Source organism: Mandrillus leucophaeus, unplaced genomic scaffold, assembly GCF_000951045.1.
Source record: "Mandrillus leucophaeus isolate KB7577 unplaced genomic scaffold, Mleu.le_1.0 Scaffold972, whole genome shotgun sequence".
Taxonomy (NCBI): domain Eukaryota; kingdom Metazoa; phylum Chordata; class Mammalia; order Primates; family Cercopithecidae; genus Mandrillus; species Mandrillus leucophaeus.
The window spans coordinates 710,199-737,786 of NW_012110608.1; the positions used below are offsets into that span (position 1 = coordinate 710,199).

The 27,588-nt window shown below is 36.1% G+C and overlaps 1 protein-coding gene across 4 annotated transcripts in view; it reads left to right on the plus strand.

Annotated features, from left to right (window-relative positions):
• Positions 1 to 27,588, plus strand: part of BRWD3 (bromodomain and WD repeat domain containing 3) — a 130,236-nt gene that overhangs the window by 38,153 nt on the left and 64,495 nt on the right. For 3 of the 4 annotated variants that reach the window (XM_011970791.1, XM_011970793.1, XM_011970794.1), the window contains 2 exons: positions 23,417 to 23,577; positions 24,899 to 25,120. In XM_011970791.1, coding sequence (XP_011826181.1) covers positions 23,417 to 23,577; positions 24,899 to 25,120 — 383 coding nt within the window. Of the gene's footprint in view, positions 1 to 22,965; positions 23,001 to 23,416; positions 23,578 to 24,898; positions 25,121 to 27,588 lie in introns of all 4 variants that reach the window. The other variant, XM_011970792.1, reaches the window with a different exon arrangement.

Here is a 27,588-nt window from a genome sequence, read left to right on the forward strand (position 1 = left end):
TATTTTGAGCCTATGTGTGTCTCTGCACATGAGATGGGTCTCCTGAATATATCACACTGATGAGTCTTGACTCTTTATTCAATTTGCCAGTCTGTGTCTTTTAATTGGAGCACTTAACCCATTCACATTTAAGGTTAATATTGTTATGTGTCAATTTGATCATGTCATTATGATGTTAGGTGGTTATTTTGCCTGTTAGTTGATGCAGTTTCTTCCTAGCCTCGATGGTCTTTACATTTTGGCATGTTTTTGCAATGGCTGGTACCAGTTGTTTCTTTCCACGTTTAGTGCTTCCTTCAGGAGCTCTTGTAAGGCAGGCCTGGTAGTCACAAAATCTCTCAGCATTTGCTTGTCTGTAAAGGATTTTATTTCTCCTTCACTTATGAAGCTTAGTTTGGCTGCGTATGAATTTCTGGATTGAAAATTCTTGTCTTTAATAATGTTGAATATTGGCATCCACTCTCTTCTGACTTGTAGAGTTTCTGCTGAGAGATCCGCTGTTACCCCTTTGTGGGTAACCTGACCTTTCTCTCTGGCTGCCCTTAACATTTTTCCTTCATTTCAACCTTGGTGAATCTGACAATTATGTGTCTTGGGTTTGCTCTTCTTGAGGAGTATCTTTGTGGTGTTCTCTGTATTTCCTGAATTTGAATGCTGGTCTGCCTTGCTAGGTTGGGGAAGTTCTCCTGGATAATATCCTTAAGAGTGTTTTCCAACTTGGTTCCATTCTCCCCATCACTTTCAGGTACACCAATCAAATGTATATTTGGTCTTTTCACATAGTCCCATATTTCTTGGAGGCTTTGTTCTTTTCTTTTTACTCTTTTTTCTCTAAAGTTGTCACTTTATTTCATTAATTTGATCTTCAGTTACTGATACCACCCTTTCTTTCACTTGATCATATTGGCTGTTGAAGCTTGTGCATGCATCATGTAGTTCTCGTGCCATGGTTTTCAGCTCCATCAGGCCATTTAAGGTCTTCTCTGCACTGTTTATTCTAGTTAGCCATTCGTCTAATCTTTTTCCAAGGTTTTTAGTTTCCTTGCAATGGGTTCGAACATCCTCCTTTAGCTCAGAGAAGTTTGTTATTACCAGCCTTCTGAAGCTTACTTCTATCAGCTCGTCAAAGTCATTCTCCATCCAGCTTTGTTCCGTTGCTGGCAATGTGCTGCGATCCTTTGGAGGAGAAGAGGCTTTCTGGTTTTTAGAATTTTCAGCTTTTCTGCTCTGGGTTTCCCCATCTTTGTGGTTTTATCTACCTTTGGTCTTTGATGTTGGTGACCTGCAGATGGGGTTTTGGTGTGGATATTGATGCTATTCCTTTCTGTTTGTTAGTTTTCCTTCTAACAGTTACGTCTCTCAGCTGCAGGTCTGTTGGAGTTTGCTGGAGGTCCACTCCAGACCCTGTTTGCCTGGGTATCACCAGTGGAGGCTGCAGAACAGCAAATATTTTTTCCTGATTCTTCTTCTAGAAGCTTTGTCCCAGAGGGGCACCAGGCTGTATGTGGTGTCAGTTGGCCCCTACTGGGAGTTGTCTCCCAGTTAGGCTACACGGGGGTCAGGGAGCCACTTGAGGAGGCAGCCTTTCTGTTCTCTGAGCTCAAACGCTGTGCTGGGAGAACCACTGCTCTCTTCAGATCTGTCAGGCAGGGATGTTTAAGTGCAGAAGTTTCTGTTGCGTTTTGTTCAGCTATGCCCTGTCCCCAGAGGTGGAGACTACAGAGGCAGTGGGACTCGCTGAGCTGAGGTGGGCTTCTCCCAGTTCAAGCTTCCTGTGGCTTTGTTTAGCTACTCAAGCCTCAGCAATGGTGGACACCCCTCCCCCTGCCAGGCTGCTGCCTTGCAGGTGGATCTCAGACTGGTGAGCTACCAGTAAGCAAGGCTCTGTGGGCTTGGGATCCGCTGAGCCCAGGTGCGGGATATAATCTCCTAGTGTGCCATTTGCTAAGATTTTTGGGAAAGCACAGTATTTGGGCGGGAGTGTCCCGGTTTTCCAGGTGCTGTCTCTCAAGGCTTCCCTTGGCTAGGAAACCGACCCCTTGCGCTTCCCAGGTGAGGCGATGCCCCGCCCTGCTTTGGCTTGCCTTCCAAGGGCTGCCCCCACTGTCCAACCAGTGCCAATGAAATGAACCAGCTACCTCGGTTGGAAATGCAGAAATCACCCATCTTCTGCATCGATCACGCTGGGAGCTGCAGACTGGAGCAGTTCCTATTCAGCCATCTTGGAACAGAATGCCTATGTTTTGTGTTTTAAGAGTGACTGTAGCATTTGATGTTCCCACTAGCAATGCATTAGCAATCTAGTTTCTCTACGTCCTTGCCAGCATTTGGTCTTGTCAAAGTTTTTAATTTTAGCTTTTCTTGTGCATATGTAGTAAAATATCTCATTGTGATTTTGATTTGTATTTCCTTGCTGGCTCCTGTATAGTCAGGGTACGTCAGAGAAACAGAATCAGTAGGATTGATAGATATATTTATTATAAGGAATTTGTTTATGTGATTATGGAGGCTGAAAAGTCCCATGATCTTCCGTCTGCAAGCTGAAGACCCAGGAGAGCTGGTGGTATAAGATCCTGTCCAAGTCCAAAAGCCTGAGAACCAGGAAAGCTGATGGTGTAAGTTCCAGTCCAGGTGCAGAAGAGAGAGATGTCTCAGCTTGAAAATAGACAGAGAGGGAATCCTCCCTTAACTTGCCTTTTGTTCTATTCAGACCTCCAAGGCATTGAATGAAGCCCACCTGATTCATTGGGGAGGGCAATCTGCTTTACTCCATCTACCAATTCAAATGTAATCACATGCAAACACACCCAGAATAATGTTTAGCCCAATGTTTGTGCATTCTGTGACCCTGTCTGGTTGACACATTAAAACTATCACAGATTCACCCTTTGTCAATTTGGCATCTACACACATTTCCTTAATTTGGAGGATTAAATGCTTAATCCTCCAAATAAAGATAATAACAAGATCATAATTTCACTTGCCATGATACATCTGTTTGCATACAACTGAAATACATTAGACCTCTTCCCCAGGAGAGGAAAGAAAGTCCATGAGTGGTGTTTACTTTTCTCTGTAGCTTGTAACGTAAATACAATGAGGTAAAATTAACATCAGTTCATATTATTACGTAATATTTAATTAACATTAAATATAAGTTAGTACATCTTATGTTACATGATAAAGGAAAGCAAAGAAACTGTTTTATACACACACAGATACATCATTACAAAATAAGGAGGAATAGTCTTTAATAACACTTACAGTACTCAGTTCTATAACTGGTCACATGGTTGTAGCTGGTATGTGTAACTACCCTCTTTTACTACCCAGAATAGTAAAATAAGGTAGAGTGACCCAAACCTTCATTCCTGAAATGTCTAGGCCATTAGTCGTTCTCCCTGGATTGTATTGTAATTTTCCATTGACCTTAATCACAGGGCATGGTAATACTAAGAGATGCTCTAAAGGGTCTCTTGTATTTCAAACATTCTCTTTCTTACCTCTATTGTGGAGTAGCAGTCCTGTTTCCTCTCAGTAGTCAGTGTCAATCAATATGGTAACTACCCTCTTTGCCTGTTGACTCAGAGGCATAGGATACTTGCTTAAAGTGATTAGCTGGGCAGCAGTCTTAACTTCCAGCTTAATAGAATTATTGTTGTGTCTCCTGGTAGAAGCATTCCTCCTTTTGGAACTATAAGACCTCTAGGCCAGCAGAGCAGAAGTTTATTGGAAAAGGAAGCAAAAATTTTGCTAGTGGGTCTACTAAGTAATAGTGTTTGATGACACTCTGTTTTTACCACTTAATTCCTAGACCCTTGAATCCTGGCTGTGGGAAGAATAGCACCATGTATTGTATGCTGATGGCCCAAATTGATATATAAAATTAGCTGTCACAGCTACTAATGTTGAACATCTTTTTGTATGCTTATTTACCATATGTATATGCTTTTTGGTGAAGTGTCTATGTCTTTTTCCCATTTTCTAATTAGATTATTTTTAATTTCATTGTTGAACTTTAAGAGTTTTTCATGTATTCTAGATACTAGTTTTTTGTTGGATATATTCTCTGCAAATATTTTCTCCTAGTCTGTCTTTTCGTTCTTTTCACATGGGCTTTCAAAGTCTAAAATTTAAAAAAATTGATGACACCCTGTTTATCAATTTTCCCTTTTATGGATCTTGCTTTTGTTGTCAAGTTTAAGAATTCTTTGCTTAGCTCCATACTCTGAAGATTTTCTCCTGTGTCTTTTTTTCTAAACATGTGATAGTTTAATGCCTTAATTTAATTCTATGATTAATTTTGCGTTTAATTCTGTAAAGTGTAAGGTTTAGGTCAGGGTTCATTATTCTTTTACTTCTGGATGTCAGATTGCTTCAGCACCATTTGTTGAAAAGGCTGTTCTTTCTCCACTGAAATTGAGCTGTACCTTTGTTAAAAATCAGTTAAGAAAATTTATGCAAATTTTTGGGGCCCTTTATTCTATTTCATTCATTTGTGTGTTTATCTCCTCACCAATAGCATGCTATTTTGATTACTGTAGCTATATAGTAAGCCTTAATATTGGGAAGAAGACTCCCTTTCATTTTATTTTTGTAAAGATTGTTTTCTATGTTCTAGGGCCTTTCCCTGTGAAGTTTAGAATACACTCCTTGATGTCTACAAACGCTCTTTGGTAGGAATTGTGTTAAACCTATAAATCATTTGGGGAGAATTGACATGTTACTCTGTCATACCTTCCAATCTGTGAACATAGTATAGTATGTCTCTCCATTTATTGTGGTCTTTAATTTTTTTCTTCACCATTTTGTAATTTCCAGGATAGAGATACTGTGCATATTCTGTTAAATGTATATTTAAGTATCATTTTCTTTGGTGTGATCGTAAATGGTATTTTGTTTTTAATTTTTGTTTCTAAATGTTCATTTTTAGTGTATAAAAATGCAGTTGAGTTTTGTGTGTTGCTCTTGTTTCTTGTGACCTTGCTGGAATTAATCTCTTATTTCTAGTAGATTTTAAACATCTTCTTAGGGCCTATTCTATCCTACTTTTGTTGCTTTGGCAGATTTATGTTCTAGGTCGGTTTGAGCTAGAATTTAAGATATGGGATGAAATCCGTTGTAGTCATTGGAACATATTTAGCTATTGGGGTATATGATAATTTTTTTTCATTTTTCTCTCATTTTAAGAAAAGCAACTATAAAAGCAGCCATAGCAAAGAGATCAACCTTTGAAACCAGATTGCCTGGGTTTGAATCTTGACTACTACTTAATAGCTAAGGATCTTAGGAAAGTGAGTTAACCCTTCTATACCTCAATTTCTACATATTTAGAAAGGAGATAATAATAGTACTCACTTCGTACGGTTAAATAAGGTAAACATGTAATGTGCTTAGAATAGTACCTGGCATATAAAAATCATTAAATATTAACTTCTGTAATTTAAAAGGGTATTTAAAAAATATATCATTGACTCTGGTCAGCAAAGTATAGGTAAAATTTTTGCATATATTTTATTTTCTTTGTAGTAGTGATCACTATTCATTAGAGTCACCAGGCTAATACCAAACTTTTGCGTGGTATTCCTACCTTACCCTATTCCGACATGTGAGAGTACTGAGACCCCAGAGAGGAAAGGAAAGGGTAAAGGAACTAAGCTTTAATGAGCAAATGCCTACTGTGCTAAACATTCTACAAAATTCACCTCATTTAATTCTTAGATAGGGAATATAACCTGTTTTGTAGATTTTATAGGTAAGGAAGAAGTTTTGGCCACTTGTTCTTTTTTCAATACTGTATTGCAAGTACATCATTCTACCAAGGTAGGGAGAATTGGTAAAGCCAGAGGTGGTTCTGCCAGCACTTAATTGAACTATTCATCTGGCCTTTTGATTTTCCCACAGGATTGCTTTGTATTTTATGCCTTTATCCCACTCCTTTCCCCATCCCCCCAGCACATACCCTTTTGGTTTATCTCCTGCTATTGAGTAGGCACTTGGCACCAAAAAAAATGAGGAGTTCACTGCTTTAGATCCATTGATATCTTTTATTTGGTGGGAGATAAACATTGCTGATATATTTAAACATGAAGCACTCAGCAGCAGCTGTGGTATATGAAAAAGAACATTTGACCCGAGTTCATGCCCCTTCTCTATCACTTATCGCTTTTAGGACTTAAGAAAACTTGCTTCATCAACATGGTCCTTAGTTTTATTATATGTAAAATGAGAGGTTGCATTAAGAATTTATCTTTAATGTCCCTTCGAGGTTTAGCACAATTCTGTAAGAGATTCTAGTTCAAAGAGAGAAAGGCAAAACATGTTTGCTTGTAAACTACTTCCGAGAGCTTCAGAAATGGTGATTAACCCCTCAGTCTTCACTAGGGTTGGTTTGTATCTTTGAGGTTTGCATCTTTTTATTGCCAAAGTCAGCTGATTTTTTTGTCTCTTGCGTTTTTTTAATCTTGAGAATTAAAGGACACAAAGCTCAGTTGCATTTTAAATGTAAATCCCCATGAAAATTTCATAAGGACATAGAAAATGAGTAGTAATATTGTTTCTAATTGTACCTGTGGGCAAATGTGTCTTCATGTGGTTGAATCAAATGCTTATGATTTCTACAAAAATGGGCCTTTCTAATGCACTTTAAATTTGGATTCTGCTATTGATATCTGTGTCCCAATAAGAAATGATGTGATGTGGAGTATAGATTTCATAAAAAATACTAATTTTATCTCTAATATGGAGCCGTTTTTCAATACACAGACAAGGAAGACCCTTAAATACCTAAGAATCTAATTCAAATTTACTCTAATTAAATATGTAAAATATTAAACCTTAAGTTTAGTATAAAATGATAACTGCTTTACACCTGATTACCACTTTTTGTCTTTCCTCAGTACTTAACAATTTTTGGCGTCTTTGCCTGCTAATTCAAATTTTTTCTTAGTAAATATGTAAAATGTTAAACCTTAAGTTTAGTATAAAATTACAATTGCTTTACACCTGATTACCACTTTTTGACTTTCCTCAGTATTTAACAATTTTTGACTTCTTTGCCTGTCATATAATTGCTTCAGTGTGTTTCAGCATAGTCTTTTTGTGGGTTTTTTTTTGTTTTTGGTCTAATAATCTATTTTTCATTCATGAAGATAATAGAAAGAAATGTGCTTTGAGGTATTTTATGCAGAAGTTATGCATTTCCAGTGATCTTTTTATTTCTTCTTATTACTGGCCTAGATGGTGATATGATTGACTGGATTTAGAACAAACTGGTCTTGAACTACAGGAAGGAATAAGTTGATGTACTAATAAGGTATCATTAGTATAACCACTCTGTAATAATTTCTTGATTCGGATTCATTGTTATTAAACATCTTTGTTATTGAGTCTTTTTTCTTTGGTTTATCACCAGTTAATATTGAGGGTCCAATACTAACTAAGCTAACCAATAGGTTTTAAGAGATGGAGTCTCACTCTGTCACCCAAACTGGAGTGCAGTGACAAGATCATAGTTCACTGCAACCTTCAACTCCTGGGCTGGAGGGATCCTCCCACCTCAGCCTCCCTAGTAGCTGGGATTATAGGTGGGAATTACCACACTCTGGTACTAAGCTTTTAAGTCGGGATAGTAAATTAGTACATCTTGTACTACACTGGCTAAAACACTTTTTTTCTAACACTAATATTTTAGCAGATTACTGGTAATTTTTTTCTAAAATAATGGGTTGCATTGCTAATGGGTAGCACAATGAAGAAAGAAAGAAAATAATCACATCCTTATAATAGATTCAAGATGTCACAGAGTAAGGAAAGCAAATCTATTATTGAAGGCTGTATGAAGAAAACCACAGTCTGGTTTGAACTTTGTTAATTTGGGTTACAAGATTTCATATTATAATTTTGAAACAAAGCAATTTAAATATGTGAAATGTATTAGTATTCTAGTGCAGATTAGACTATCATACACTTCAAATGGCATTTTCCTGTGCCTTTTTTCAAAGTCCATTCAGTGTTCTTAATTTCTAAAGGTAATTCATTAGCATTTAAAGATATTAGTAGAAAAAATCGACCAATTTCAGGAGAACCTTTATTTGAATTGTATTCATTCTAATTAAATCTTTACTATGTTCTTGATATAATTGGAGGCTTTTATGGGATAACTTTATCCCTGTTGCTGTTCATCAGCACTTATAACTGATGTTGAAAAAACACCGAAAATTAAGCCCAGATAAGTTTATTTTGCTGTTTGTTAGGGTCAATGGTAAAAATACCCAGTTTATAAAAACATAATGGATAGCAGGTGTAATAGAAAAGAAATCCACAAAGAAGGAGTTGGTCAGTAATTCACAAGAGAAAACATTAAGGGTTCAGCAGAGTACTTACAAATATTAAGTATAAAGTAGCAAAGTAAACTAGAAGCTTTAACATGAAGAGTTATAGAAACTTGACGCAGGATTAGTGTTTAATATATAGTAAGAGTGGCTATTCTTGGTCTTAAATAAATTTAATTGGAAGGTGAGGAGTAGCAGTGCATGTTAAGTATATTTAGGAATCTATAGACCAAAATGTGGCTGTGAAATGTGAAAAACACTGGATGGGGATAAAAGGAGTGCTAAATCTATATGGGATTATATTACAGACTAGACAGTATAGATGATGATTTCCTAATAGGTAAAAAGCAGGATACCGAGATCAAACTCATGCTCGACACTTCCCTTCCCCTCTGCACTCCAATTATAGCTATCATGTTGAGCCATATGAAATCACTGCTTTTGTATGTAGAAAGCAATTATTAGCTATTTCATATTGTTTGACCCATATAGAAATGCCCAAAAGGACCTTTAAAGTTCGAATTTGCGTATGGGGAAGGAACCCATAGATTTTATTATATGGGAATAGATGGTATAACATTCATAGCTAGAACGTAAGAGCTGGAGAGAATAATATTTTGCTTTAATTTTCTCTATCAAGGATACTGATATATATTCAAAGGGTAGAGCAAGCATAGTTAGAGAAAAGAAAATGCAAGGTAGATTAGTACCTACCTACTTTAAGAAGCCCAAATTAATTAAAGCCTGCTATACTGAAGTAATTTTCACTGGAAGATATTCTTTGTGAAATCAAAGTAGACAAGAGAAGTAGAAATGGCCCAGTGGGCAAGTATACAAAAAGGAAAAAAGAATAGATTCTAGAAACTATAGATGGTGAACTCAGCTTTAACCCCAGACAAAATTTTAGACAGGTTTATTCACCAGGTGTTTGTGCACTTTCAGAAGATAGTCAAACTAACTTTATTTTCTCTTTCATCTGAGCACTAGATACTGTAAGGCAGCATTTTAAGAAACCTAATGTAGCCTTTGCAATCCTAAGCTTCATTCATAGAAGTGTAGTTTCCTGATGAAGGAAAATAATACACTGTACTCTGCGCTGATAAGACCACTGGAACATTGTGCTCTTACTATTTTAAAAGGTTCAGACATTGATAAACTAGAGACCTCCCAGAAGAAAGTAGCCACAATAATATTTATGGCGAAGGAGTGTTTTTCTTGAGGGGATGTTAGGAAAGAGAAGTAACTATAAATTACAGCTGTGAGTAATGTAGAAGGGACTTAACATGTTGAAAGAAAACTTAAGGTACAAATGATAGCTATCTTTATTTCATGGATTACCATGTAACAAAAGGAATTGACTTTTTTCTTTTTAGTTTATTTTTTAAAGATGGGATCTCGCAATATTGCCCAGACTGGAGTGCAGTGGCTATTCCTACACAGATCATAGCACATCCTTCCACCTCAGCCTCTGAGTAGCTGAGACTACGGGCACCACCATATTATTTTCTTTTTTAATGTCGCTCCCAAAGGTAGAACCTGGACAACTCTCTGGAAATTACAGGGAGAGAGATTAAGTTCAATTAAAGGTAGAGTCTCCCCTAATTAGAGCAACTCTACATATGAATTGGCCATTCCTGGAAAAGAAAAACCTTATCTTTACTAGTGTTCAGGCAGAGGTCGAGTGGCCATCTGCCATTTAGGTTATAGAAAGGATAATTTTGTGAGGAGGTAGTTTGGACTAGAATTGATGGTTCCCAAACTTGGCAGAGTATCACTATCACTGCAGAGCTTGTTAGAAAAACATTTTGAGAGTTGTATAGGTTTTTGTAGATCACTTTTTCCCCAATGAAGTGTTTCATTCCTGAAATTGGATAAGTGATACAAGCTTTGCAGAGGAGAATGTAAATTCCATGAGTACAGAGACCTTGTTTGACTTTTTTATTTTTTATTTTTTTGAGATGGAGTTTCACTCTTGTTGCCCAGGCTGGAAAGCAATGGCGCGATCTCGGCTCACTGCAACCTCTGCCTCCCGGGTTCAAGCGATTCGCCTGCCTCAGCCTCCTGAGTAGCTGGGATTACAGGCATGTACTACCACGCCTGGCTTTGTATTTTTGTTAGAGATGGGGTTTCACCATGTTGGTCAGGCTGGTCTCGAACTCCCTACCTCAGGTGATCCGCTCCCTTGACCTCCCAAAGTGCTGGGATTACAGGCGTGAGCCACCGCGCCTGGCCTATTTGACTTGTTTATAAGCAGTATCTCCAGGATCTATCACAGTGCTTTAGTTCCTAGTAAGAGGTAAACCAATGTTATATTTTGAAGAAAGCAGTTAAGTCCATTGATGACTGTTTATTGATCTTATGACTTTATAAATTTGTAAAATATATACAGTAAATCTATTATCCTGTTGTTATTTGAATATTTAAGAAATATGGTCTATCATTGAGTTAGTTCATTTTGTCTTTTGTTAGAGAACAATTTAGAAGCTTATAGTATGAAATTTTAAATATAAATAAGAGACATAATGGATTCTGAATAGAATATTTTGTATTCAAATACACTATATTCAAATCTATATTTGACTAACTTATCTACTAGTGAATTATTCAGCGTTGCTAAATTAAATATAAAGAAATGTTTTTCTTAAAAGGAAAGTTCTTCAAATATTTTAAGACAATTTACATGTTTATATTACCATTCAAGAAAAATCTATAGTTAATTCATGGTTGGAAACTGACTGTAATCTCAGCTTTCAAGATATAAAGGAGTCATAAGTATTATGTATTATTTTTTATAAGTTGTACATTCTTAACAACAGTGGGTGAAGAAGCATACATTATGTTTTCCTGACTAAAATTATGTTGATTGACTGCCCTGTTTTAATGAGTTTTTAGAAGTGTATTGCCATTTTACTTTTGTGACATAGTGGGGTTAAATTTTTTAGTAAATAGAGCCAGGAATAATGTTACTTAACTTTTAGGGTGCTTTTGAAATAATTAAGGTACTTATCAAAGTAACTAATTATATATACTAAAACTTATTACATAACCTTGAAGTATTGTAGATTTTAAAGTTTAACAGTGGGAATGTAATGATGCTATTATAATGAATGCGTCAGGCTAGGAGTATGGGTTTTTTGGTCATTTATTTGTAGTTGTTTCTTAACATTTAATACTTCATTCTACTTACAACAGAAGTTAAATTGCTCATTTCTAAACTTGCGTCATGCTTATATTAAAACTAAAAAGAAACAATTCACTCAGTGTCATTTGATAGAGACATTTAGATAGAACACAGTGGTAGCCTTGTGCACGTTTGTATGTGTGTGCAAGTGCGAATGTGTGTGTTCGTTTTTTAAACTGTTATTTTACATAAAAGGAAAAATGGTTTGGAGCATTCTCCTTCCCCCAGGGAAGAGTGTGATATTCATGCTAGAGGAATGAGATCCAGTTCTTCCCAGTAAAATACTCATGAATTGGTCAGAAGGGAACACTTTTCAATTGTATCTGTATAATCAATTATCAACCATTAACATTTGGGGAACATGTTCCTAATAAAGGCTACCATAGTAAGTAAAGCAAGAATCAGTACTGAAAATTAATGGCTAAATGGAGAATATGTGCAAAAGAGAGTGGTGTTGACCTTTCTTTCTTTCTTTCTTTCTTTCTTTCTTTCTTTCTTTCTTTCTTTCTTTCTTTCTTTCTTTCTTTCTTTCTTTCTCTCTCTCTCTCTCTCTCTCTCTCTTTCTTTCTTTCTTTCTTTCTTTCTTTCTTTCTTTCTCTCTCTCTCTCTCTCTCTCTCTCTTTCTTTCTTTCTTTCTTTCTTTCTTTCTCTCTCTTTCTTTCCTTCTTTTCTTCTCTTTTCTTTTCTTTTCTCTCTTCTCTTCTCTTCTCTTTTCTTTTCGTTTCTTCTCTTTTCTTTTCTTCTTTTGACAGAGTTTTGCTCTTGTTGCCCAGGCTGGAGTACAATGGTGCGATCTCAGCTCACTGCAACCTCTGCCTCCTGGGTTCAAGCAATTCTCCTGCCTCAGCCTCCAGAGTAGCTGGGATTACAGGCGTGCACCACCACGCCCAGCTAATTTTTGTATTTTTAGTAGAGACGGGGTTTCTCCATGTTGGTCAGGCTGGTCTTGAACTCCCGACCTCAGGTGATCCGCCTACCTCAGCCTCCCAAAGTGCTGGGATTACAGATGTGAGCCGACATTATTTCTTAATGTATAGAGACTAAGACCTGTTGTATTAACAATGACTGAGAAAAAATATATAGACACCATTTCCAGTGCCAGATGAATAAGTAAAAAACTGAACTCGGAGAAGGAACTTTTAATGATATATGTCATATCTTATGTTAGATTTTTCTTGAATAACTGTTAGGTACTATTGGGAAGAATCTAATAGAAAATGTATATTTAAGATAAAAATATATTTTTAAGAGTATTAAGTGAAATTTAAAAAATTTCCTCATTCTTTTAACACAAAGCAGTTGACTTCATTTCTTTTGTTTCTTTATGGTCCTTATCTATACATTTGTGCATAAACTTACATAGTTAATAGTGTACACATAATTTTGTATTTTATATTTTTGCTGTGTAACCCCTAATTTTTTTCACATTGCTTTTTATATTATTGATTCCAATGTAATAGTCTATCAAATATTCCATAATTTATATAATTAACCATTCCCTTGATACTGGACTTGTAGGTTGTTTTTAATTCACTGGCCTTATAAATAGTACTACTTTAAATATTTTATATATGTAACTGTTTTTTGCTACTCACTTATATCCCCAGGATAGATGCCCAGAGGTGGAGTAATGGATGTGCATATTTTCATGCCTCTTCAAATATATTGCCAAGTTATTTTCCTAAGGGATCATGTCACTGTATGGTGCTTTTAGAAATGGAGGTGTATATCAGTTTTAAGTATTAATTGCTAACATTAGGTTTTTGAATTTTTAGAAATGCTAATTTATTAGGTGTAAAATTATGCCTCATTTTCATTTAAATTTCTTTGATAACTGGCAAAATAGTTGTATCTTTTCTGTGAGTCAGCATATTATTTATATTTCATATATTGTGCCTTATCTATTAACTTTTTTTTACCAAATCATCTTTTGGGTGTTGATGGTGTTCTTATAGCTCATTAGTTTTATATGTATTTTAAAATATTAAGATTTTTCCATCTTGTAAATATTTTCACTTTTTTCTTTTCAATTTTTACTTTTTTTTGTAAAGGGGTTTTTAAAAGTAAACTAATAGCACAGCTAAAAGATAATATACCAGAGATGCGAAGATGGTTCAACATATACAAATGTATAAATGAAATACATCACATAAGCAGAATCAAGGAGGAAACCATATAATCATCTCAGTAGATGGCAGAAAAAACATTTCTTAAAATTCAGTATTCCCCCACCCTTTTTTTTTTAATTTGATACAGAGTTTCACCCTGTTGCCCAGGCTGGAGTGCAGTGGTGCCATCTCGGCTTACTGCAACTTCTGCCTCCTGGGTTCAAGCGATTCTCCAGCCTCAGCCTCCTGAGTAGCTGGGATTACAGGTTCATACCATCACATCTGGCTAATTTTTTGTATTTTTAGTGGAGATGGGGTTTCACCATGTTGGCTAGGCTGATCTCGAACTCCTGACCTCAAGTGATCTGCCTGCCTTGGCCTCTCAAAGTGCTGGGATTATAGGCATGAGCCACCATGCCCGGCTTCAGCATTCCTCTTTGATAAAAACCCTCAACAAATTGGGCATAGAAGGAACATATCTCAAAATAATAAAGGGCATGTATGATAAACCTACAGCTGATATCATATTGAATGAGGAAAAGCTGAAAGCATTTCTTCTAAGAATTGGAGCAAGACAAGAGTACCTGCTTTCACTCCTCCTATTCAACTTAGTAATGGAAGTCCTAGCGAGAGCGGTCAGATGAGAGAAGACATGAAAGGCATCCAAATTGGAAAAGAGGAAGTCAAATGATCTCTGCTGATGATATGATCTTATACCTAGAAAATGCTAAAGAATCCTCCAAAGGACTCCTAGATTTGATAAATGAATTCAGTAAAGTTTCAGGTTACAAAATCAAAGTACGAAAATTAGTAGCATTTCTGTATACCAAAAATGACCAAGCTAAGACAAAATCAAGAGGCCAATGATAGCTACAAAAAAAAAAAAAAAAACCAAACCCAAAAATCTAGGAATATATTTAACCAAGGAGGTGAAAGATCTCTATATAGAAAACTACAGAACACTTAGGAAATTGTAGATGACACAAACAAATAGAAAAATAGCCTGTGCTCATGGATTGTAAAAAACAATATTGTTAAAATGATCATATTGCTGAAAGCAACCTACAGATTCAGTGTAATCTCCGTGAAAATACCAATATCATTTTCACAGAAAAAAAAAAAAAAACCTTAAAATTCATATGGAACCAAAAAGAGTGCAGATAGCCACAGTAGTCCTGAGCAAAAAGAACAAAGCTGGAGACATCATGTTACCTGATGTAAATTACGTTACAAGGCTCTAGTAACCAAAACAGCATTGTACGAGTATAAAAATAGACAAACAGACCAAAGGAACAGAATAGAGAACCCAGAAATAAATCCACATATTTATAGCCAACTGATCTTTGACAAAGCTGACAAGAACATGCATTGGGAAAAGGACACCCTCTTCTATAAACAGTGCTGGGATAAATGAATGTTCATATGCAGCAGAATAAAACTGGACCCCTATCTCTAACCATATAAAACATCAACTCCAGATGAATTAAAAACTTAAATGTAATACCCACAACTATAAAAATAATAGAGGAAAACAGTGAAAACTCTTTTGGACATTGGTCTAGGCAAAAAACTTATGAGTAAGACCTCAAGGCCAGCTATGGTGACTCATGCCTGTTATCCCAGCACTTTGGGAGGCCGAGGTGGGCAGATCACCTGAGGTCAAGAGTTCAAGACCAGCCTGCCCAACATGGCAAAAGGCTGTCTCTACTAAAAATACAAAAAATTAGCCAGGCATGGCGGCAGGCACCTGTAATCGCAGCTACTCGGGAGGCTGAGGCAGGAGGATTGCTTGAACCCGGGAGGTAGAGGTTTCAGTGATCCGAGATCATACCACTGCACTCCGGCCTGGGTGAGAAGAGTGAAACTCCATTTAAAAAAAAAAACAAAAAAACAAAACTCTGAAAAACATAGGCAACAAAAACAAAAATAGACAAATGGGACTTATTGAAGTCCTAAAGTACTAAAAAGCTTACGCACAACAAAAGAAGCAATCAGCAGAGTGAAGAGATAACCTGTAGAATGGCAGAAAGTAATTGCAAATTATCCATCTGATAGGGGACTAATAACCAAAATATACAAGGGACTCAACTCAACAACAAAACTCAGAAACAATCCCATTAACAAGTGGCTGAAGACATAAATAGATATTTTTCAAAAGAAGACATGCAAATGGCCAACAGGTATACGAAGAAATGCTCGGCTGGGTGTGATGGTTCACGCCTATAGTCCCGGCGCTTTGGGAGGCTGAGGCAGGTGGATCACCTGAGGTCAGGAGTTTGAGACCAGCCTGGCCAATGTGACAAAACCCTGTCTTTACTAAAAATACAAAAATGAGCTGGGTGTGGTGGTGGGCACCTGTAATCCCAGCTACTTGGGAGACTAAGGCAGGAGCCTGAACATGGGAGGTGGAGGTTGCAGTGAGCTGATATGGTGCCACCGCACTCCAGCCTGGGTGACAGAACGAGACTTCATCTTAAGAAAGAAAGAAAGGAAGAGAAAATGCTTAACATCACTAATTATCAGAGAAATTTTAATTAAAACCACAATGAAATATCATCTTACCTCAGTCAGATTGGCTATTAATAAAAAAAAAAATTAAAAAGAAACATATTGGTGAGGCTGTGCAGAAAAGAAATCTTAACACACTGTTGGTAGGATTATAAATAAGTACAGCCTCTGTGGTAAATAGTATGGCCATTTCTCAAAGAACTAAAAATAGAATGTCCATTCAATCCAGTAAACCCATTGCTGGGTATATAACCCAGAGGAAAATAAATCATTATATCAAAAAGATACTTGCACTAGTATGTTTATAATGGCACTATTCACAATAGCAAAGATGTGAAATCAACTTAAGTGTTATCAGTGGATGAATGGATAAAGAAAATGCTTTGGAAGGCCAACGTGAAAGGATCACTTGAGCCCAGGAATTCAAGATCAGCCTGGGCAGCATAGAGAGACCCAATCTCTAAAACAACAGCAAAAAATTAGCTGGGCATGGTGGCATGCATCTGTGGTCCCAGCAGCTTGGGAGGCTGAGGTGGGAGGATCAATTGACCCCAGGAGGTCTTGGCTGCAGTGAGCTGTGATAGTGCCACTGCATTCCAGCCTGGGTGACAAAGCGAGATCATGTTTAAAATAATAATAATACTTAAATAAAAATGAATAAATTAAAAAAACATTAAAAAAAAGGAAAATGTGCTATATGTATATAATCAAGTACTATTCAGCCATAAAAAAAAGGAAGTCATGTTATTTGCAGCAATATGGATGGAACTGGAGGTCATTATCTTAAGTGAAACAAGCCAGGTACAGAAAGTCAAATATCGCATGTTCTCATGAACTCGTAAGTGGGTGCTGCAAAATGTGTACATCTGGATGTAGGGAGTGGAGTGGTAGACAATGGAGACTCAGAAGGGTGAGGCTGTGGGAGGGGAATAGATGTTGAGAAATTACTTAATGAGTACAATGTATGATATTTGGGTGTTGTATGCCCTAAAAACCCTGCCTTGACCGCTGTGCAATCTTTGCATGTAACAAAATTGCACACATAGCCCATGAGTTTGTATGAATAATGAAATAGTTTTTAAAAAACGCATTTTGCTTATGTACTTAACTGTGTTTCTTTGGCCATTAAGGAACTCAAATATCTGTTAGATGAATGAGTGGATTTTCTTTCTGGTAGTTATTTACTTTTCCCCTCTCTTTCTCTGGCTCTTGCTGTCCTTCTCTTTTTGTTTGTTTCATTCACTTATTCATTTTTATTGGCAAATAATTTTGTATATTCAAGGTGTACAATGTCATGTTTTGATCTATGTATACATTACAAAGATTCAACCAAACTAATTAGCATATCCATCACCTCAACAACATTTTCTTGTGGTGAGAACATTACAAATCTATTCTTTTAGCAATTTTGAAATACGCGTTTTATTATTATTAACTGTGGTCACCATGTAGTACAGTAGATGTCAATACTTATTGCTCCAGTCTGACTGAAACTTTGTGCCCTTTGATCAGCATCTCCCCTTTCCTTACCCCTCTCCTTTCCTTGTATCCTCTGGTAACTACCTTTCTACTCTGTTTTTATGAGAGCAACTTTTTTAGCTTCTACATAAATGATATCAAACAGTATTTGTTTTTCTGTGCTTGGCTTTTTTCACTTAGCATAATGTCTTCCAAGTTCATCCAAGTTGTTGTGAATGGCAGAATTTCCAATTTCTTTCCTTTATAAGACTTAATGGTTTTCGTGTGTGTGTGTATGTTTCTGTGTGTGTGTGTGTGTGTGTGTGTGTATAAAATACTTTGAACCATTCATCTGATGGACACTTAGATTGCTACCATATCTTGGCTATTGTGACTAATGCTGCAATGAACATGAGAGTGCAGACATCTCTTTGACATTGATTTCAATTCCTTTGGATATATATCCGGAAGTAGGATTAGTGGATCATATGCTATTTACATTTTCAATTTCTTGAGGAACCTCCATACTATTTTCCAAAATATTTCAATTTACATTGCTGCCAGCAGTATGCAAAATGTTTCCTTTTCTCTATATCCTTACCAACACAGATTAGTAATTGTCTTTTTGATAATACCCATTCCAACAGGTGTGAAGTGATGTATCATTGTTCCTTTAATTTGCATGTCCCTGATGACTGGAGGTGTTGAGCATTTTTTTCGTATATCCATTGGCCATTTGTATGTCTTCTTTTGAGAAATGTTTGTTCAGATCTTTTGCCCAGGTTTTAATTACATTTTTTTTTTTTTTTTTTGCTATTGAGTTTCTTATATATTTTAGATATTAACCCCTTATCAGATAGATGGTATACAGGTGTTTTCTCCCAATCTGTGAGTTGTATCATCTGTCTGCTAATTGTTTCCTTTGCTGTGCAGAAGCTTTTTAGTTTGATACTATCCCATTTGTCTGTTTGTGATTTTGTTGCCTGTGTTTGGAGTCCTACCCAAGAAATCATTGGCCAGAACAGTGTTGTGAAGCTTTTCCCTTATGTTTTCTTCTAGTGACCTTACTCTTTGAGATCTTCTGTTTAAGTCTTTAATTCATTTTGAGTTGGTTTTTGTACATGTTGTGAGAATAGGGTTCAGTTTCATTCTTTTGCATGTGGATATCCAGTTTCCCAGCACCACTTACTGAAGAAACTGCCCTTCCCCCATTGTGTGTTCTTGGAATCTAAGTTGAATATTGTTTTATTTTAAATGCTTGGATTAATTTCTGGACTTTATATCCTGTTCCCTTGGTTGGTGTGTCTGTTTCTATGTCAGTATCATGCTGTTTCTATTAAATAAGCTTTATCATACCTTTTAAAATCAGGGAGAATGATGCCTCTAGCCTCATTGTTTTTGCACAAGATTGTTTTAGTTGTTTGGGGTCTTTTCTGGTTTCATTTGAATTTTAGGATTTTTTTTCTATTTCTGTGAAAAGTGTCATTGAAATTTTCATAGAGATTGCATTAGATCTCTAAATATCTTTGGGTAGAATGGACATTTTTGACATTGAGCGGCTGAATGGATGAAAAAACGTGACCCAATAATATGCTGCCTACAGGAGACACTCATCATCTCTAAGGACACCCATAGACTGAAAATAGAGAGTTGGAAAGACATATTCCTTACAAATGGAATCCAAAAGAGATCAGGAGTAGTTTTGTTTATATCAGATATAAGAGACTTGAAAAAGTGAATAGTGACAAAAAACGTCACATGTAATGATAGAGATGTTAGTTCATCAAGAAGTTTGGCAGTTGTAAATATATATGCACCCAACATTGGAGCATCGGAGCACCTAAATATACAAGGCATATATGATAAAAACTGAAGGGAGGGAGGGAGGGAGAGAGAGAGAGAGAGAGACAGAGAGACAGAGACACGACAACTCCAGTACAATAACAGGAGACTTCACTACCTCACTTTCAACATTGGACAGATTATGTAGACAGAAAATCAATAAGGAAACATTGTACTTAAACCACATTTCAGACTAATTGGACCTAATAGACATTTATAGAACATCTCAGCTCAAGTACATGTGGAATATTCTCCAGGATAGATCATATTTTAGGACACAAAGCAAGTCTTAACAAATTTAAGGAGATTGAAATCATATTAAGCATCTTTTCTAATCACAATGCCATGAGACTAAAAATAACAGGAGGAATCTTGGAAGGCTCACAGATGTATGCAAATTAAGCAACCTACTTTTGAAAACCATGAGTCGAAGAATAAATTAAAAGGGAAATTGAGGCAAGTGAAAATGGAAACACAACATACCAAAACTTATGGGATGCAGCAAAAACAGTCCTGAGAGGTAAGTTTATAGCAGTAAGCATTAAAAAAGATAGAAAATATTGACATTGAACCTCAAGGAACTAGAAAAAGATGAACAAAGTATGCCCAACCTTAGCAGAAGGAAGGAATAAGGAAGATCAGAGCAGAAATAGACAAGATAGAGACTTGAAAAACAACAGAAAAGATTAACAAATCTTAAAGTTGTTTTTTTGAGAAGATAAACAATATTGACAAATTTTTAGGTAGACTTAAGAAAAAAACAAAAGACTCAGAATCAGAGATGAAAGTGGAAACTGAACAGACCAATAACAAATAATGAGATTGAATTGGTAGTAAAAAGTCTTCCATCAAAGAAAAGCTTAGGACCAAATGGCTTTTCTGTTGAAGTCTACCAAACATTTAAAGCAGAACTTACACCAGTGTTTTTCAAACTCTTCCAAAAAATTGAAGAGGAGAGAATACTTTCAAATTCATTTTATGAGATCAGCATTACCCTGATACCAAATTCAGACAAGGATACTACAGGAAAACTAAAGGCCAATATGCCTTTTGAGCGTAGATGCAAAAGGCTGGGTGCAGTGGCTCATGCCTGTAGTCCCAGCACTTTGGGAGGCCGAGGTGGGCAGATCACTTGAGGTCAGGAGTTTGAGACCAGTCTGGCCAACATGGTGATGCATCCCTGTAATCCTAGCCACTTGGGAGGTGGCGGCAGGAGAATCACTTGAACCCAGGAGGCGGAGGTTGCAGTGAGCCAAGATTGTGCTACTGCACTACAGCCTGAGTGAATGAGCGAGACTTGATCTAAACAAAAAAACAAAAAAACAAAAAAAACAACAAAAAAAAAACCGCATAAGTCCTTAACAAAATACTAGCAAACTGAATTCAACAGCACATCAAAAAGGTCAATCACTGTGATCAAGTGGGATTCATCCCTGGGATGCAAAATTGGCTCAGGATATGTAATTCAGTAAATGTGGTGCACAATATTAACAAGAGGAAGGGCAAAACCTGCATGATCATTTTAATAGATGCAGAAACAGTATTTGACAAAATTCATGATAAAATCTCTCAACATAAGAGGTATAGAAGGAATGTATCTCAGCTGGGCAAGTGACTCATGCCTGTAATACCAGCACTTTGGGAGGCTAAGGTGGGTGAATTATCTGAGGTCAGGAGTTCTAGACCAGTGTGACTAACATGTTGAAACCCCGTCTCTAATAAGAAGATGCCCATTCTCACCACTTATATTCAATGTAGTATAGGAAGTCTGAGCCAGTGCAATTAGGCCAGAAAATGAAAGAAACAAAATGCATCCATATAGTAAAAGAAGGAGTGAAATTTTCTGTTTTCTGATGACATGATCTTATATGTAGAAAACCCTAAAAATCCACCAAAAGAACCCTCTTAGAACTGATATACAAATTGAGTAATGTTGCAGATTACAAAATTAACTTGAAAATCTGCATTGTTTCTATACTCTAACAATGAACTATCCAAAGAAATCAAGGAAATAATTCCATTTATGATAGGATCTAAGAAAGTACTTTGGAGTAAATTTAAGTATAGGCGAAAGAGCTGTATAGTGAAAACTATAAAACATTGATGAAAGAAATTGAAGATTCAAATAAGTGGAAAGGCATCCAATGCTCATGGATTTGCTTTCTATCTCCTGCAGCTCCCCTTCTCAGAACTGCTTTTCTGTTTGTTTTTTTTCTTTTTTCCTTCTATTGGTAATGATGTTTTTTGCTTTTATACTGCAAGCAGTGATTTTAATCTGGGGCAGTTTCTTACCCTAGACAACATCTGGAGATATTTTTGTCATAACTTAGTGTTGGGGGGATCCTGCTAGCATCTAGTGGGGACAGGTGAGAGATGCTGCAAAACACCCTACAATGGAAAGTCCCCATAGCAAAGAATCATTCAACAGAGAGTATCAATAGTTTCAAGGTTGAGAAGCCCTGCCATAACCTGTCTCCACTGCATCTACCTGCAAAGTATGAAGAGACAAAAGCCAAGCAGAAGTAATGGTTAATTGTTTTAAGGAACTCAGAGCAGTAAGAAATGTTTCATTGGAGAAGGAAGTTTTCTGAAGTCCCAAATTAGGGTACCAACCCTTCCTATCTTGGAGTCATGAGATTTTCTTGTGATTGAGATGGTAACACCTGCCAAAAAGAAATCCTCTTGCCTGATACTGATGCTTATGCAGTTCCTCCCATTATTTACTCAGCATCTTGCAGTATTACATAACTACTCAGGTCTCTTATGTGTTCTAATTGTTTATATTCAACATGTCACTGATTTTGCTATTCATTATTCATTTTTTGTCATTTTGTCAGTTAAAATGGCCAGTGGATCTGCCTTTGCCTGAAAGAAAGACTTCATTGCTCTTAAAATTGTGAGATGTTGAAAGATTTAATATTTTTGATTGTGGCATGGTTCTAATCATACTAATCTAGCTAGAACTCAGTTCTTGCTTTAATCTTGCCCTGCTTGAACATGAAGCTATTTTCATTTTGTACTGTATTATTTATGCAGTGTGGTAAAATGTCACTTTGCCTCAAGGTGACCTTTGAAGTTATAGGGAGTCTATGTTTTGATTAAAATATATTGTGTGGGGTATTAAGCATTTTTAGTGTATAAGGGAAGATGAAGGTGTTCACAGGGCAAGTGGGTGGCTGTAAAGTTTTGCATAGAGATCAAGATTTGTTTTTTAGATATGAGCAGAATCCACCTGGTAATTGGAGAAGAATTATGTAGACTTACGATATATTATGTCATTTTTTAAGAAAATGGAGAACAAGGCAAAGCAAACAAGAAAAAAGAAATGAGACAGGACCTAAAATGACTTCATAGGAGATGAAGCCTTTAAAGTTCAGTGTTAACTAGAGGGAGAGCCTCTAAATTCAGAAACCAAAAGGAAAGAACTCATAGAAAAACCTAGGTTGTTTGCAACATAAAATCTTTGTAACATCATAGATTCCTTATCTTTTCACTGTATAGTTTTTTTTCACTTGTATTACTCTTGAATTTTTAGGGGCAGTCATACATGTGGTGGATAGGTGTGAGGAGGTAGGACAAGAATTTATGAAATTCCTGTATAATTTTTTAGAGGAATATACTTAACCAAGTACAGTTTTATTCTAAAATTTCTTCATGTTATAGAAAGATTTACCTATGTATTTAAAATGACAGTCTCTTTGACTATAGCATACCAAGAAAAGCAAAGTGAGAATGTGCTTGAGAAACCACAGTAAGCCAAGCAGAATATCAGACCTTTGGGATTTAATGGAAGAGTATTCTTGGTGCTTTCTTGTAGTAAACTGGAGTTCATAAAATCCTGAACTATGTAAGGGAATTTAGACTTCTCACAGGGCAGAATTGCTATAATATATGTACTCTGTTTTGTCTCATCTTAATATTTATGACTTAATTTCATGAAATCAGTTTCACTTTTAAGTTTTAAGTTAATTTCTTATTTTTTTCAGTGAATATCACCTCTGCCAGGCAATTAACCGGATGTAGTCGCTTCGGTCATATTTTCCCTTCATCTGCTTACCAGCACATTAAGATGCATAAGAGAATTCTGGGGCACTTGTCATCTGTCTACTGTGTAGCATTTGACCGAAGTGGGAGAAGAATTTTTACAGTGAGTTTAAAATTTATAATATGGTAACATATATAGAATTACAACAATTGAAGCCAGACTGCATGGCATGGCATTGCGATTTGTAAGCAGTTCACCTTTTTTGGATATATGGGTGCAGAAAAAGATGAGTGGAAATTGAAAAATTTTTCTCATTTTGTATAAGTAAACGAGTGAACGAAAATGTTTACTATCTTCTTGGAAGATTAATTTAACAAAGTTAAATCTTCAGAAGACCTTATATTCTAGAAGTGGTTAATTTATGTGAAACAAGTGTACTCTATTTCATTTCATTCAATTTTAACAAACATTTATTAAAATGCACTTTCGTGTGTCACTTAGTGTAATTGCTGCCAGTTTTGCCTAAATAATGATTTCATGACATTTTTTTGATTAGATAGTTGAACTACACCGTAATGAAGCTTATAGCTATTTTTTATATCTTTTTCTTCGTTTTAGTACTGTTTATTTTTTAAGCTGAACTTTTATTAAGCAGATAATACTGTATGCTTTTGAGTACAAAATTGTAGTACACCAGTATTTCCAAAAAAAAAGCTTAGTCTCATTGCTTTAGTATTAACATAGAAGTGTGGGTAATAACATAATTTTATTTTTATATTTGTATGCTACAACAAATGAAGCGGAAGTTATTCGGGAAGTTATTACACCTTAGAGTTTATTTTGGACTCTTTCATTAATTACTTAATGACTCTAAATGCATCACATAAGTATTTGGATGTTAGTGATCGTGATGAGGATGATGAATGCTATATTTTAATAAACAGATAATTGTTAAGTAACTTTTCTACCGTAGTAGAGTAGAATTGCTCTTTACAGTTCACTCTTCTGAAATTCTCAAAAGGAAGTTTAATATATTTTTACCAGAAATAATCATTAACTGCTAGCCTCATGTTTACTGAGAAATGCATGTAGACTTTAGGTTAAATTCTGAATAATTTGTGGAAAAAATATTTAAAGAATTTAGAAAAAAGGCTGTCAGGTCTAAAGAAAGAAATGATGGTAAAAATGCTTAATGCCAAATCACTAAAAAGTGAGTTTAAAATATCTTGAGTTGTCAGGATTGGTGGTAATTTTGAAAAGTTCTTCATAAATGCCATCGTCACTTTGGAAAATGCTTTGTTATTGCTGTCATTTGGACATCATTTATACTTGCTATTGGATCCCTATTATATGTAGAGAGGAGACTAAAGAGTAAAGACTTAGAAGTAATTTAATAAAATCTTCTTTTTGACTGTTTTTTGGGTGGGGGGCTTGTGGTGAATTTCTGCTTCATTATAAATCTATTGTCCTTTTGTTACTATAGGGTTCAGATGACTGTTTAGTAAAAATTTGGGCTACAGATGATGGACGTCTTCTTGCTACACTTCGTGGACACTCTGCTGAAATTTCTGACATGGCTGTTAACTATGAAAACACTCTTATTGCCGCAGGCAGCTGTGATAAGGTAGTAAGAGTATGGTGTCTTCGAACTTGTGCACCCGTTGCAGTCCTTCAGGGCCATTCAGCTTCTATTACTTCCATACAGGTGAGAAAAGTGATAAAATTTACCTCAAACATATGTAATAAAGGTGAGAATTCTCTGATTTCATGTTACATTGTATAGATAATAGCCCAACTAATAGCAAGAGAAAAATGCTCTCTTCTGGACTTTGCTCCTACCCTGCAGCAAGGTATTTTTTTAAGTTCCTTTTTCATGTAATTCTCTTTTTAAAAAAATAAGTAAAAACATGATTTAAAGAGTCCTATAAATAGAGTGAGACATCTTATTTGTATTTGTTAAGGAGGGAGAAAACCTGTAAATGCCTTAAGAGCACACTCTTTCCTGTTAGAATATAAACGGGTTCTAACTTGAATATTGGCATACCTTGTATTAATATTTAATGCAAGATGTTTGCCAGTCAGATTTAGTATGTGTGTGTCTGTTTTTAGGTTAATATGAGAGGAATTTTTATTCTTAGTTTCAGTGATTTTTTTTTTATTTCAATTTGATGTGTTTTATTTTGTTTTGTTGTCACCCATGCTGGAGTGCAGTGGCGGGATCTCAGCTCACTGCAACCTCCACCTCCCAGGTTCAAGTGATCTTCCCACCTCCACCTCCTGAGTAGCTGGGACTACTGGCATGTGCCACCACATCTGGCTAAATTTTGTATTTTTTGTAGAGACGGGGGTTCGCCATGTTGCCCAGGCTGGTCTTAAACTCCTGGACTCAAGCGCAATTCCTCTGGCTTTGGCTTCCCAAACTGCTGGGATTACAGGCGCATGAGCCACTGCACTCAGCCTCAATTTGATTTTTAATGTAGAATATGTTGGCTGCTTTTAATACTTGTCCACATACTGGTTTTACCAGATGTTGGTAGTGAAAGTCATGGATGATTTAAAATATTTTTTATTTAATAAAACTAATGAAACTGAACTTTTGTCCTCTTCTTGGTATTGAGAGGAAAACAGAGGAATCTTAAAAATTTTACACTTTGGAGAAAGAGACCACTTTTGGAGGTGATAATTACTCCCACTTACTTTTGTTTATTCTTTAGGAAATCATAAGTATGCCATTTTTTGGTGTTATTTAAATAATATGTCATCTTTTTATGGGGAGCTAGCAAGAATTGGGTTCAGTGTATGTTGAATTTGAAAAAGTTCATGTCAAAATTTTGATTATTTGAAATTATTTCGTGGATTTTGATTTGGGAGATTATCAGTTACTTGTGATCTCACTATCATATCTGACTGATTATTTCTGGAATTTGGACATACTGTCATATGCCACTGAAAAAAATCATTTTATTATAGTAGTCCCCCTTATCTGCAGTTTGGCTTTCCAAGGTTTCAATTACCCACCGTCAGCCATAGTTTGAAAATAGGTGAATGCAGTGCAATGACATACTTTGGGAAAGAGACCACATTCATATAACTTTTATTACAGTGTATTGTTATAATTTTATAGCAATATTATAAGGTATTATTTGTTAATTTCCTACTGTGCCCAATTTATAAATTAAGCTTATCATAGGTATGTAGGCACAGGAAAAAACAGGGCTTGGTACTATTCAAGGTTTCAGGCATCCATAGGAGGTCTTGACATGTGTCCTCTGCAGATTATTTAGTAATAATGAAAAATATTTATGATACTGTTTTTTTTTTCATAGTTTCATTTGCTAGTTTGTTTTCTCTTTTTTTTTTTTTGAGATAGAGTCTCGCTCTGTCGCCCAGGCTGGAGTGTAGTGGTGCGATCACGGCTCACTGCAAGCTCGGCCTCCCGGGTTCACGCCATTCTCCTGCCTCAGCCTCCTAAGTAGCTGGGACTACAGGCGCCCGCCACCACGCCCGGCTAATTTTTTGTATTTTTATAGAGACAGGATTTCACCATGTTAGCCAGGATGGTCTCGATCTCCTGACCTCGTGATCTACCCGCCTCGGCCTCCCAAAGTGCTGGGATTACAGGCGTGAGCCACCGCGCCCAGCCTTTTCTCATTTCTTTTACATATTGTAGTGCCTTAGAGATCGGTAGACCTTTCTATCATACTCTTTCTCTTAGTCATCTCATGGTTTTGAATTTCATCTGTAAACTGATGATTTCAAACTTCCATCTCCATTTAGGAACTATCTTTTAGCTTCATACTTGTTTATGCAACTATCTTCTTGGAATCATCACATGTATGTCTACTAGGTATTTCAAACTCATTATATTCAAAATTGAATTAATTTTTCTTCCTCATATCTCCCCAAGCCTTTTCATCCAAACAAATGGCAATACCCTGCTTTCAACTGCTCAGAGTAGTCATCCCTTTTATCTTTCTCTTATACTTTGTATCTAAAACTTGTCAGCAAGTCATGTTGGTTCTACTATCAAACTGTATCTAGAATCTGGCAAATTCTCATGACCTCTATTATTGCTATCCTGTTTTAAGGCACTATCATCTGTAGTCTAGATTATTGAAATAAACTTCTAACCGATCTGCCTGCATCTTCCATTCCCTTTCTCCTGCCCCTTCC